The sequence below is a fragment of the Oreochromis niloticus genome, linkage group LG4 (assembly GCF_001858045.2).
Source record: "Oreochromis niloticus isolate F11D_XX linkage group LG4, O_niloticus_UMD_NMBU, whole genome shotgun sequence".
Taxonomy (NCBI): Eukaryota; Metazoa; Chordata; class Actinopteri; order Cichliformes; family Cichlidae; genus Oreochromis; species Oreochromis niloticus.
In genome coordinates, this window is record NC_031969.2 from 19,799,774 (window position 1) to 19,812,713 (window position 12,940).

General features: G+C 37.8%; 1 protein-coding gene across 11 annotated transcripts in view; it reads right to left on the reverse strand.

Moving 5' to 3' along the window:
* Nucleotides 1–12,940, reverse strand: part of LOC102081603 (nuclear GTPase SLIP-GC) — an 83,953-nt gene that overhangs the window by 38,178 nt on the left and 32,835 nt on the right. For 3 of the 11 annotated variants that reach the window (XM_025906214.1, XM_025906213.1, XM_025906207.1), the window contains exons 12-18: nt 3,498–3,704; nt 3,230–3,405; nt 1,653–1,746; nt 1,479–1,566; nt 1,217–1,338; nt 121–294; nt 1–38 (exon numbers count right to left, since the gene is read on the reverse strand). The exon at nt 1–38 is cut by the window's left edge and continues 117 nt beyond it. The exons of 6 other annotated variants lie outside the window; for them this stretch is intronic. In XM_025906214.1, coding sequence (XP_025761999.1) covers nt 1–38; nt 121–294; nt 1,217–1,338; nt 1,479–1,566; nt 1,653–1,746; nt 3,230–3,405; nt 3,498–3,704 — 899 coding nt within the window. Of the gene's footprint in view, nt 39–120; nt 295–1,216; nt 1,339–1,478; nt 1,567–1,652; nt 1,747–3,229; nt 3,406–3,497; nt 3,705–4,578; nt 4,801–4,920; nt 5,135–7,234; nt 7,323–7,554; nt 7,642–12,940 lie in introns of all 11 variants that reach the window. 2 more of the 11 variants (XM_025906212.1, XM_025906208.1) reach the window with 2 other exon arrangements.

The window sequence follows — 12,940 nt, forward strand, 5'->3', positions numbered from 1 at the left end:
CACTTCAGTACCTTGTGAAAAGCACCACCCTTCTTTCCCTAAAACAGAAAAGAATAATTATTTAAACACATATTCATGTAAAATATGTTGTTTTGTTGTAACTATATTTAAAATACATACACGATACAAGAAGTTCTTGAGTTTTTCTCCGTATGAACCTTTGGATTTCTCAACGCCATCATCAAGACATTTTTCAAAAGCCGTATAGGTGTCTTCCATTTCTTTGTTGACATTACGAAGTTGGAGGTTCATGTTTCTCTCAAGTTCTGCACACACCTCGGCTTTTTTATCATCCTGAAAATTTTTTGAAGGAATAAAATCATAAAAACAACTTGTTGTTTCGTATAGATTTCTGAAATCAATTGATTTTAAAAGTCACTGTCCTGTAATAAGAACCTGAGAAGTAAAATAAAACAGCAAAAATAAATTAATCAATTAATAAATCATGAATTAATAGATTAAAAAAACAAGATACTCGAAAAAATTAGGAAATCCCAACATGTAAGAGAATGTGTATCTTTAAAGCTGGGCATACACTCTGCGATTTTTGGTCCATTTTGAGACAATTTTTCAGTCGTGCGACCGTTTTCAGGATTGGTCCGAGTTGTCCCCTAATCGTGTGTCATGCATCGTGTAGTATACATGGGGTAACAAGAAGCGATTAATACCTCACGATCAGTTCCCGATCATCAATTGTTTGATCGTAAGAAAATCAAACCTGTTTGAAATCCTGTCGCTCGTTGTGAGGGTGTCAACACAGCCTCTCACACTAGTTCCATCTTTCAGAAGTAAAAAGGTGGAGCAGCAGCACAGCAGTGCAGCGTGTGATCTGGACATAAGCGATGGAGGCACAACTTGTAGAACTTTGGCAAGCTCATCTGAGCCTTTTCGATGTGGCCTCATAAAATTATCACGACCACAACAACCGTGAAAATAGTTGGATGGACATTGCTGCTCATTTGCAGCTGCGTTTTTCATTAGCAATTTAGTAATGTTGATGGTGGTGTGTGTGTGTCTGTGTGAGTAAAAGACAGAGAGGGAGAGACAGATTTTGTGTTATGTGTTATGGACGCACAGTGTGAGCACATCAGATCATCAGGCCGTATACGGTGAGACCCTGCACCGTGACCTACGATTCAATCGTACAGTTTGAGCAGAAGCGGAATAACGCGACTGAAAAAAATCGCAGCGTATGCCCAGCATTAGTTGATCTTACCACTCCTCTGGAGTTGGCTCCGTGAATCAGAGACAGAATCCCACGAGCTCCATTCACATAGTTTACTGTCTCTGAGTGACAGTCATTGAGCTCTTGCAAAAATCTCTGAAGTTTGGGTATTTCTGTTGAGAAGAAATTTCAGTGCCAGTTTGACATTACTTAAATTCAAATTAAATTATTCTTCTTTCAGTCAGAGCAAACTAAAACAACATGTGCATTTCAGCTGTTTATATTCTGTTAGCAAAACGGAGACTTCACCTACCAGTTTCATCTGGACTTAGATGCTTCCCTTTTAGGAACTCTTTGGAGCTCACTGTGAACACTTTGAAACTGTCATCAGTGAAGTGTTTCTGCAGAAAAATGATTTTATTTTAAAGCATCCTTGCAACTGTGGAGAGTCTTTACATTAGATTTTCTGTCAGTCTATAAAACTCACCTTAATCTTGGTTCGGTTGTTGAATGCCTTCCTTACTCCCTTCTTGGCTTCATTGTTTCTTTTAACTATTTGTTCATGGATATCAGCTGATGAACTACAACAAATGTGCATATATGTACTGTTACCATCATCACTATTATCATCACCATCATTAATCTGGGGCAGGCTGGGTGATTTTGATTTACTCCTGGGCTACGTCCCCACGTACAAAGGTATTTTTTCATTTTTTAAAGATCGCATGGACATGTGCACTTTTTAAAAAATATCTCTGTTCACATGTAAACGCAAAAACAAAGTCAAACGCTGTCAAGAACATGCCAAATCCTAACTTACTAGAATTATGTCCTCTTTTCTTTTCAAGTACCTTCATTATTTCAAATGTTAATAACTAAAAACTGTATTTTGGATTTTATCTCACTAGCTCTTTTGGCCAGAGTTTATTCAATAAAGAAAGAAACTGAGAATTTTACATTTGTCTTAGTGATTCATAATCATGAGTCACAGCTCTCTGAAATACGGCTGGTGTAGACTCACAACTAAGAAGGGACAAAATGCATGCATACATATATTTAATTTAAAAAAATTAAATTTATTAAAAAATGAAAAGGGCATTGGTGTTGGGACTTGGGTTGTGACAGTGTCTGTGTATTTTACTCTGACACCTCTGTCTTTCTAAGTAGAAGGACAATAACTGCATGTGTATATGTAAGCGTGTAAAAAAATGCAGATAGTATTTTGTTTCTGTCTCCCATTTTGAAAATTCATCAAATGTAAACAATGACGTGGCGCACAGTGTGGCGTCATGTTTGATGTTGCGTGACTAACTCCCCGTATTCCTCGTCCACGGGTAAATGCAAAAACTGTTTTCAAAAATCTCCACGCTGGCAGGAGTTTATAAAAATCTCAGTTTTCAGTGATCCAAAACGCCATTTACGTGTGGATGAAAAGCCCAAACCTATAGAAAAAGCTGCGTTTTCAAAAATACCAGTGTAGCTGTGGACGTAGCCTTGGCCTTTAGGCGGAAATGTGGGAGGCTCTCTTTCTGACCAAGCTGAGCTTTCCCTGACTGTCGCACACATATAACTCATTGTCATCGCCTAGATTGTATTTAAAGACTGACTGTGGCACAGCATCTCTGCCACCTACAGTGGTGGTCTCCACTAATTCACCAGTTCATATTAGTTTATTCAGTTTATATTTTTCTTTCATTGTAAATAAACCTATTACACTTCACATCAGTTGTGCATATCACATAAAAGCTGCCATGATGTCATTTGCATTTCTTTCTCCTCCTGCTCTCCTGTTATTGCTCACCCTCTTCTCTCTTGCTGTCCCTCTGCAACTAAATAAAATCTACTACCTTTGCCACTCTCCACTATCCCACTCCCTCTCTCTTTATTACTCAGTCCACCATATTCACAAAACTTTATAAAATTGTATCTGCATCTGAGACTCCCTTTGACCCAAATGTTCTGTATTATTTAAAAAAAAAAGGCTCAACTCTGTGTTTCATTCTAGCCTGCATTGATCTTAAATGGAAACACTGTGTAGTTGATCAGCATTCAAAATGTACTTACAAATCATCTGAATCATCAAGAAGATCAGACTTGGTGCAGATAAAGTGAATTTGCTGACATTCGCCACCATTTCCAATCAGACTACTGACACTTTCCAGGATCTCCCAGGCCTCTTTCTCTGATGCTGCTCGATTAATGTCAGTCACAATCCACACAGTAGAACAATCTCCAACTATCTGAAAGGAGAATAACATGTCTCAGTGCTTAATAGAAAGATGACTGTTTACAGACAACACAGTATAAGCAAAGAACAGTAAATGTGAATTACCCCTTTCCACATCTGATCTCTGCTCTTGTTACAGTCACCATTTCCAGGAAGGTCCACAAGTGTGACATGCTGGAGAAAAGGATTGTTTGGCACCCTGACAGTCACACACTTCACCAGTGGCCAAAACCACTTTTTTCCTTCATTGCCTTCTCCTTGCTTTGACTCACTTCTTGTGTACTTGACAAATTGTGCAGAAAGTTCATTAGCCTGCAATAAATAATAAAAGTAAAGCATTGCAGTTTAATTTCAGTCCTCACAGAAAGTGCTTTATAGAAATCATTAAAAAGTCAGTGACATAAAAAAAGTTGAGTAATTAGTGTTCAGTTTTAGATTTAAATGATCAGATTGTGTCATGTACAAGCTTCCCCTTGTGTTATATTGGACCAAGAAAAACATCAATCAAATCCAAAATGAAAATAGATTTTTATGATTTATTTAATTTTTATTCTCTATTTAAATCACACTATGAACACTCTTGTTCTCAACAGCCAGAATTACTATTAGCAGAAACTACTTCATGTCGGCATTTTGCGCAGTTGTCCACTTTACCTGACTGTCAGACACTGATTTACTTTGTGGCCACTTTGATTCAGTCTTTGCTGAATTTGCTCAGCAGTGAATTTCTACGGAGCAATTTAAAGTGTAAGAGTAGGTTAAAATAGGGAACTGATCACTGTTGTGTGATAAGGGAAAAGATTCTTACTGCGATTATTTAAAATAAAAACAATCATTCTCTACATAACGGACCTGGACCAGTCTTGGGTCTTTTTAACCACAGTTATTACAAGAACAGATTTATTTTTTCGGATATGTGATCATCTAAAGATCATTGTGGAAACTCAGTAAGATCTTTTTTGTTTTGATCACAGGATCTGTTTTCAGTGTTTTGTTTTTTGGACTTTTGAATCTATGCTGCATGCCGTTTTCAGAAGTGAGTTATGTTTCCAATTCGTAGTCTTTTGTTTATTTGGTCAGTTCCCTTTTTGTGTCCAGGTTGTCCTAGTTTCACCTGTGTGCCCTTCCCAGCATCCCCTGTGTCCCCCTGTCTCTTATAGTAGTAATATGAGAGTTTTTGTCTTACTGATTCACATCTCAAGATCTTTCGCCTGGATTGGAGAAATTCTGGAATTTCTTTAAAATATTTGTTCTCCATGAGGTTTTCAGAAGACTTTTCTTTCCATTCTTCTCCATACAGTGCTGTCAGCTTTTCAACAGCATCACGATAATCATCATCGCCTTCCTTTTCCTGATTTTCATTATTGTCAAGAAGCTGATGAAATGACCACAACTCATCGTTCCACTCCTGCAAAAATAGATGACAAGCCATTTATTGAGGCATGTACCCAGCTTTAAGCTCCAAGAACTGCACTTTAACACATGATTTAGCTTCAAGAACAAATCAAACTTTGAGAATTCATTTTACCTCCTTTGTGATGAACTCAATTTCTGCCTCATACTTGCTGTGTGTGTTGGCTTCCACTTTGATCATGACTGAGGTGCAGGCATTGATGCTTCCTGAAGGTAAAAGATTCTTCTCTTCAATTATGGCATTTATCAAAGAGCTCTTTCCAGCCCCGGTTTTACCAAAGACGCCAACCAGCTCCCTCTTGTCTGTCTCCAAATCACTGATCTTTTTCCTGTTGAACAATATTTTAAATATGCGTTAAATGATTCAGTCATGAAAACTTTTTTTATGCATGCTTTAAAAAAGAGAGTTATAATCATGGTAGTGATGATCAAATGAAATATCACTAAATATTTTAGTTTTATACACATACACCACTAATTGTTTACTGTATGTTGTTTTGATCCGCATCTTCCTTTTTGTGTCAGTTAAAGTGAAAATGTTTCCCCCAAGAGTTGGTAGATAACAGGAACAGCAAAAAATGTAGTTAAGTCACCAAAACTTCCTTAAAATATCAGTCTTTGTTGGTCTTAACTTGGATAGTTTTATTTTACTAATAAATCGTTATGTGACCTATAGTTGTACTGTTTGTACTTGCTGGAGCACCACTTCCTGCCATACAAGACATCTACAGGAAGGTGTCTGAAAAGGGCTGGGAAAATCATCAAAGACCCCAGTCAACCAATACATGGACTCTTCACCTCCTGCCCTCTGGGAGGCGCTACATGAGCCACAGGACTAAGACCATCAGGTAGCGGAACAGCTTCTTCCCTACAGCTCTCAGACTCCTGACATCTGACCCACATTAAACTCATGGACTGAACATACACACACCTACAACCACCTACACACACACACACACACACACACACACAATGGACAAAACAAACAAGGCCAACTGTACCCTCATACACACAATAATAACATGGACTGAACCACCAACCTTACAACCACTAGCACTTTATATAACCACTGTAGAAATTACCCACATATCTCAATGATCTGAACTGCACTACTGTAAATGCTGTATAGACAATCATTCTGTACAATACAATAATTATAGTTCTACAACTGTTTATTAATACTCACAATTGTATATCTACAATCAGTATAGTTCATATTTCATATTTCTGTATAGTTTTCATATTTTTAACCATATTTAAATCCTGTTCATAGCCTGTACATAGCTTGTACACTCACTACAGCCTGTACATACTTAAAGTTATAGCATATTCATAAAATACATTCATACCGTGTACATTGTAACATACACATAATAGATCCATATTTTGTAATAAATTTATATTATGGCTAAAGTACTTTCTGGATGGATACAAACTGCATTTCGTTGCCTTGTACTTGTGACATGTGCAATGACAATAAAGTTGAATTCTATTCTATTTTATTCTATTCTACTCTATTTAAAAAGGTTCATGTACAGGCAGCACAATGGCATGATGGGTGGCACTGTTATCTCACACCACCATCTAGCTGGGGGCCTTTTTGTTTTGAGTTTACGTGTTCTCTACAAGCCCGTTCTCACTCCCGAGGTGTAATATAGTGACGGTTTGTCAAGTCCCGAGGTGTTCCTGAGGAACGCGAAAAGTGACCTTCCGGGTTTTTATGCTACGCGCCAGGTTATGGATCCATGCAGAATGACGCTTCCGCGGTAATACACGTCCCAGCCATGTATACCAGCCCTAAACCTAACGTTAACCAGAACTTTATCGATGTTAGATGGTGTTTTCCAAAGTGGTTTAAGTCAAACAAATGTACATGTGTAAATTCATTCCAAATAGTTCTCGTTTTCTCATTTTTCTGATTTCGTATTATAGGGACGTGTTGGGTGGCCAGAAGCGTAATATACCGACGATTTGTCACATTTTGGGAGTGAGTGTTGTCTTTCCATGTTTGCATCGGTTCTCTCCAGGTACTTTGGCTTTCTCCAACAGTCCAAAGACGTGCAATTAGTGCATTTAGGTTCATAAATTCTAAATCCTCATCAATGTAGTTACTCATTCCTGTGACTGTATCTTGGTGTAACGAGTGTGACATCCATAAAGTTTGTTTGGAGTGAATCATTTTAATTGTTGTGACCATGTGAATATACTGCTTATTTTTGCGCGTGTCAAGACTCTTGAAAAGGGATCATCTTCTCTGTGTGACTCAATTACACATAACTAGCAGCTTTTGAGGATGTTTTACAGATATTTTGTGCATTTTTGCTTTCTTTATAAACAATCTCTCTGTGATCTGTTTGTGAAACTGTCACACGATCAGGAGTGGAACCAGGCCCATACATCAGAGAATATGAAAAAAACTTAATACTCACTTTAAGAAATCACTGAGTTTGTCTTGGTCATTTAGTCTTTCATGTACAAATGTCATGATGCTTTTCACATCAGACAGTATGATTGATTCTGTGGACAAAGAAAGGAAAAAACTATTTAAAACAAATTAAAGACTAGAATAAACAGAAAATATACTAATATACCATGCATCATGTGACTGTTAAATTTTGACAACAGGCCAAAGAAAAAGTAATTTCTAGCATCAAAGATGAAACTGGCATGTTGGACAGATTGTGCTGCACAGAAATTTAACCCTATGGTGGCTTAAACTGTGACACTGTTTAGAAAGAGACGTAAATACCTGCAAATCCTGGCATTGACTGACGCTGTCGCTTAGCTGGTAACTGCAACCTGCTGGCATCACTTTGAAAGTCTGATTTTCTCTTTCCTGATTGGATAAAAACAACAAAAAAATAAGAACAAAAAATGTGTTTCAATCAGCATTGTAATTTATTCTTAGTAAAGTTATGTAGATTGAAAGGCACCAATATTTTAATGCAAACACAGAATAATATGAGATGCAATAAATATGATGCATGTCTCACCTGTATCACTTATGGATGGCAAGACCTGAGGATGAATATGAGTTATACAGGAAATTATTACTATTTGCATTGGCATTGTTCTTTAACAAAATTTGAAGGACACTAGCATACAAGTTTTACAATCAACAAACTTAAATGCAGTTATATTTATAACTAGCAGACTGATGAAGAATACATTATAAATTACCGTATCACAGAATTGGAGACTTTGCGCCGCACCCTTTAAAATCCCATAGCTAGCCAGGCCCCTTTAGCCTGTCCAGCCAAAGGTTAGCTCCCTCTGGCAAATTGTCCCGAACAGTCGGGGAAACAAGATGACTGGGTGATGGTGAGGAGGAAGCATAGTCTTAAACAGAAGCCTCCGGTACACCACCAACCTGTTCATGTGTCTAACTGTTTTTGCCCACTTGGCAAAACACTCGCCGGGAATCAAACTCTGGTAATTGGTGATTCTGTTCTGACCTGAATCGAGGAGGGGGCCTAAGGGTACACCTTTCGGCATCTTAAAATGCTGTGTTTGCAGCCATTCCCCAACTCTCTGTGAATGGTACTCATGGCCATTGATCAGTGGGTTTTCGTCAGTGGCTGTTGATCAATGGTCATGAGAATTTGCATAATTAACATTAAGGAAGTGACCTCCCAGCCCATTGTTCCTTCACTGGACTGGTTTCAGTCATTATGCAAATGTACTGCAGTCAACTGAAACTGAAGAAGTCACTTGGATGAGTGACGAAATGGTTCTCCCACAAAACGCTACAGAATCAACTTTTGGAGATTTACTTACCTGCATGATTGATGCATCAAGACAAAACGATAGAAATAGTAATTACTTAGATTACCAGTTACAGGGAAAAAAAGTAAAAGAGTTGCTTAAAACGCTGTTTTTCCCATCACTGATTATTACTGCCAATGCATTTTTAAATATCCAGATAAAGTCACCTCTGTTCACTAAAATAGCAATGATTGTCAAAGAGCTTAGTTACCTTTAACAGCTTGAGGTTCTTCTTGAATCTCATTCTTGGTCCAGCTTTTGTGATCAAATTCTCAATTTCTCGATCATCAAGATCAAAAATATTTTCTTTATCAATTTCTTGATCTGTAATTAAAAATAAAGTTGAAGAGATAAAGATTATTCTTAACTTACTTCACAGATCACATCAGAATCAATATCTGTACCCATCAGGGATTCACGTTAATACTTCACCTTTAAATTTCTCCACCCAGTCACTTAGCCCCCATTCAACCAGTTTGGTTCTTACGAAATCATCCATGACCAAGAAATGAAACTGTAAGATAAAGTGTAATATTTAACCAGACAGTACTGCTTTACAGATTAGACATTTGTGATCGACTTCTCCTTTAATGCATATATAATCACTGATATTAAATTCAGATTACAAGTTCAAACTGCTCACCTTTTGTTAGAAGTAACGCAGGAAAAGGCTGCTGAGGGAGATGCGAAGTAAGCAGCGAGACACAAACAGGAAACAGGCGGGAAGAAAGAAATCGAGCAAAAAGTAAAGTCCACAAACAGATTCGGTTAAAAACAAACTGGAACTGTGTGGCTCAGACTGCTCAGGTGCAACTGCATCTATACATATGATAGAAAGGTAAATCCAACATGAGTAACGCGGGAGCAGAGAAAAGCAGAACGGAGAACTGAGAAAGGCAGGAAGAGGAGGTGTTTGTGCAGCGCAGATGGGAGTGGCTGGAAGAAGGTAACACCCTCCCTCGGAACCCTTTTGTTTTCAACAATGAAACGATGTTGGGTGATAAATACTTTAAAAAAAAAAAAAAAAAAAAAAAAAGCTTAATAATAAATACCATCTTTAATCCTCAAAAATACTAATAAAAATATAAATTGCCACTCTTTTCTGTTACAGTCATCAGCCCACCCACACCCATCCCCCAATAGATAAAATGCAACTGTTAAGTTGCATATTATCTATTATCTTGTATCTATTATCTTGTTTTATAACCCCCAAAGCACAAACACATCCTCCAACAACACACACACCCATGTTTTGTTTTCAAACTCCATTGCAGTGTATTTCGCACCTCAAACCTTTTGTAAATAAAACAAATACAAGTAAACTGAAACAAATTACAGGTTGCAATAAAATAAAGTACTAACTCTTTTAATAACAGGAAAAAAACAATCTTTATGGTTTAATTTATTGTACGTGTAGTTTTTTTTTTTAACTGTGTAAGAATATTTAACATTATGCTATCAATGCATTTAAAAAAAATGCCTCTCTTCAAAATGGGTTTAAAAACATAAACAACTGTGGGATACTTTTTGTCCATGATTTAGACAGCCCAGTGCGGGCTTCCGACGCAGGGGATACCTACCTTGGCACTAGGGCTGGTTATCATCACTGATTTCTAGAATCAGTTGGATTCCAATTCGATTCAACTTTTCCTCAGACAGTCAGAAATATTATAATTTTGATCATTTATCAGTACTGATACTTCATCAGAGGTTTAATATGCAATATACACAGCACATGCCTTTGTGTCAAAGTAACTGAGGATAAAACACAGAAAAACATGAAGGAGATTTTCCTGGCCTGGCTTTTCCTTAAAAATATTCTGCAGTGGATCAAAAACTGAAGAAAAACATTAATCAACATATGAACATTACCTGATGCTCTTTGAGGATAATAGCTTGCTTGGTATATATTGGAGTTAGAGAGACTGTAGATTGCAGTGTGGGAGGGGGCTGGGGTCCAGGGCAGGAGAACAGCTCACCCCCACCCCCAGGACTGGAGACTGGAGGCCACAGTTACAAGCCTGTGGGAGGGCAACCCTCCAGGGCAAAGAGAAGGAGAGTAGCGGAAATCTACTGAAGAGTAGAGAAACTACTGAAGAGCAGCTTTTTAATTCATAGCGTGCCCCCCCTGCAACGCTGCAACGGCTCTGCACCCCCCACTTTGGGAACCACTGTTGTACTTCTACATAAAATGATTGTGCTTCACACAAACATGCCTTCTTTTCCTTCCTGCTGTGCTCGTTTTAATATTAATGTATTTAAATGTAAAGCACAAAAAGGGACAGCATATAAAAACATACATTTGTAGAGACACATAAAATATCTGCAGTTTGTAATGTGATAAAAGAACTTAAACTAATGATTTTCATTCCAGACTTAAAGTGCCAAAGAGAATGAGATCCCTCGGTTCATCTCTGTCTAAAAGTGGAGTAAAAGGATTTAACATCCAGTCTTTTTATGGGAATCGCAATGCACATGGTTAAAACTAAGTTTACTTAGATGTTATTTGCTAATGGTTAATCAAGTTTAAATCTAATCAATATGATGAAAGAGAAAATGTGGTTTGAGTAATGAAATTATTTTCATACCTGACTTTTTCACCCAGATTGCGGGAGTGTTTTTGACTACGCTGCTCATCCTTGTGTCTCTCTGTGTGTGTGAGATTGTGGAAGTCTGAGAGATGTGAGAATCTCTGAGTTTACCGTGTATGATTAAGAAAGAAGTTATATTAAGTATGTTGTGATTGGTAAATGCACAAGATTCATGTGTAATTAATAGAATATATATGATTATACATGAAGTGTATGAAGGAAGGTATATTCACACGCAAAAAAAACAATTGGATGGGATGCCCATCTTCCCCCCTTCTTCTTCTTACCACATTTGGTAAGAAGAAGAAGGGAAGGGGAGTAGAGGTCATGCATATGGCATGGCCAAATGGCTATCAATGCTCCTAAGAGGCCAAGAATGCTCCTAAGGGGTCACTTAGGAGCATTCAGGATTCTTCCTCTAGTTTCCTGCATGATCAGTAAATCCAGACTTGGGAGTTCACAATTGGAAATTACAGCAAAAAAACGCCAAAAGATTAGGTGCTGCCGAACACTATGAACTTACAAATGATAATTTTTTGGCTTTTTTCTCTTCTCGTACAATGTTGGATTACCATTTCAAAGTATTTGGAGAACACTATAGAGTTACTTTGCTATTGGATTATATTGACAGGGAACAGAAATAAATGCATCTTCAGGCCTGGATGAGCCCATCCTCCTTTGTCCCATTCCTCCCAAGATCAGTATTAGGAATCTAGATTAATTAGATAAAAAACTAATACACCCCACCTTATGTCTCAAATTTGATTGATGACCCTAGCCTTGACCTTTTGACCCCACCGGAAGTACTCCGGAAGTGTGTAATATGATCCATAAGCGCGACACCTGTTGTGACACCTGTTGTGAGAAAAAAAAATGTTTTCTTCCTTAGAGGGAGGGGGGTCTGTGGAGGGAGGAGAATAAAAACAGAGAGGGCGGTGCACATATTTCTATGCGCAGACAAGATGGACCCTTTTATTCTGCACCCCTGCGTTCCTCTGTACTTGGACGGGGACGAGATCTGGGGATCAGAGAGGGAGGGGTTCCTGAGACATGGGGGTGACGCAGCTGTTGAGTCAGTGCTGTATAGAGAGACAGAGCAGCAGTCAGTTTTCCACAGACAAACTCATAGTTTGAATGTTTAAATATTATGACAATTTTCTCAGTAAAGAACTATTTCTTTTTTCAATAGCGGATGTAATTTTACTTTCTTATATTACAGGCACAATAAAATAAAAAAAATTTAAGATCATCTGACTAGTAACGGATTACATGTATATACAGGTCCTTCTCAAAAAATTAGCATATTGTGATAAAGTTCATTATTTACCGTAATGTACTGATAAACATTAGACTGTCATATATTTTAGATTCATTACACACAACTGAAGTAGTTTAAGCCTTTTATTGTTTTAATATTGATGATTTTGGCATACATAACTCATGAAAACCCAAAATTCCTATCTCAAAAAATTAGCATATTTCATCCGACCAATAAAAAAAAAGTGTTTTTAATACAAAAAAAGTCAACCTTCAAATAATTATGTTCAGTTATGCACTCAATACTTGGTCGGGAATCCTTTTGCAGAAATGACTGCTTCAATGCGGCGTGGCATGGAGGCAATCAGCCTGTGGCACTGCTGAGGTGTTATGGAGGCCCAGGATGCTTCGATAGCGGCCTTAAGCTCATCCAGAGTGTTGGGTCTTGCGTCTCTCAACTTGCTCTTCAGAATATCCCACAGATTCTCTATGGGGTTCAGGTCAGGAGAGTTGGCAGGCCAA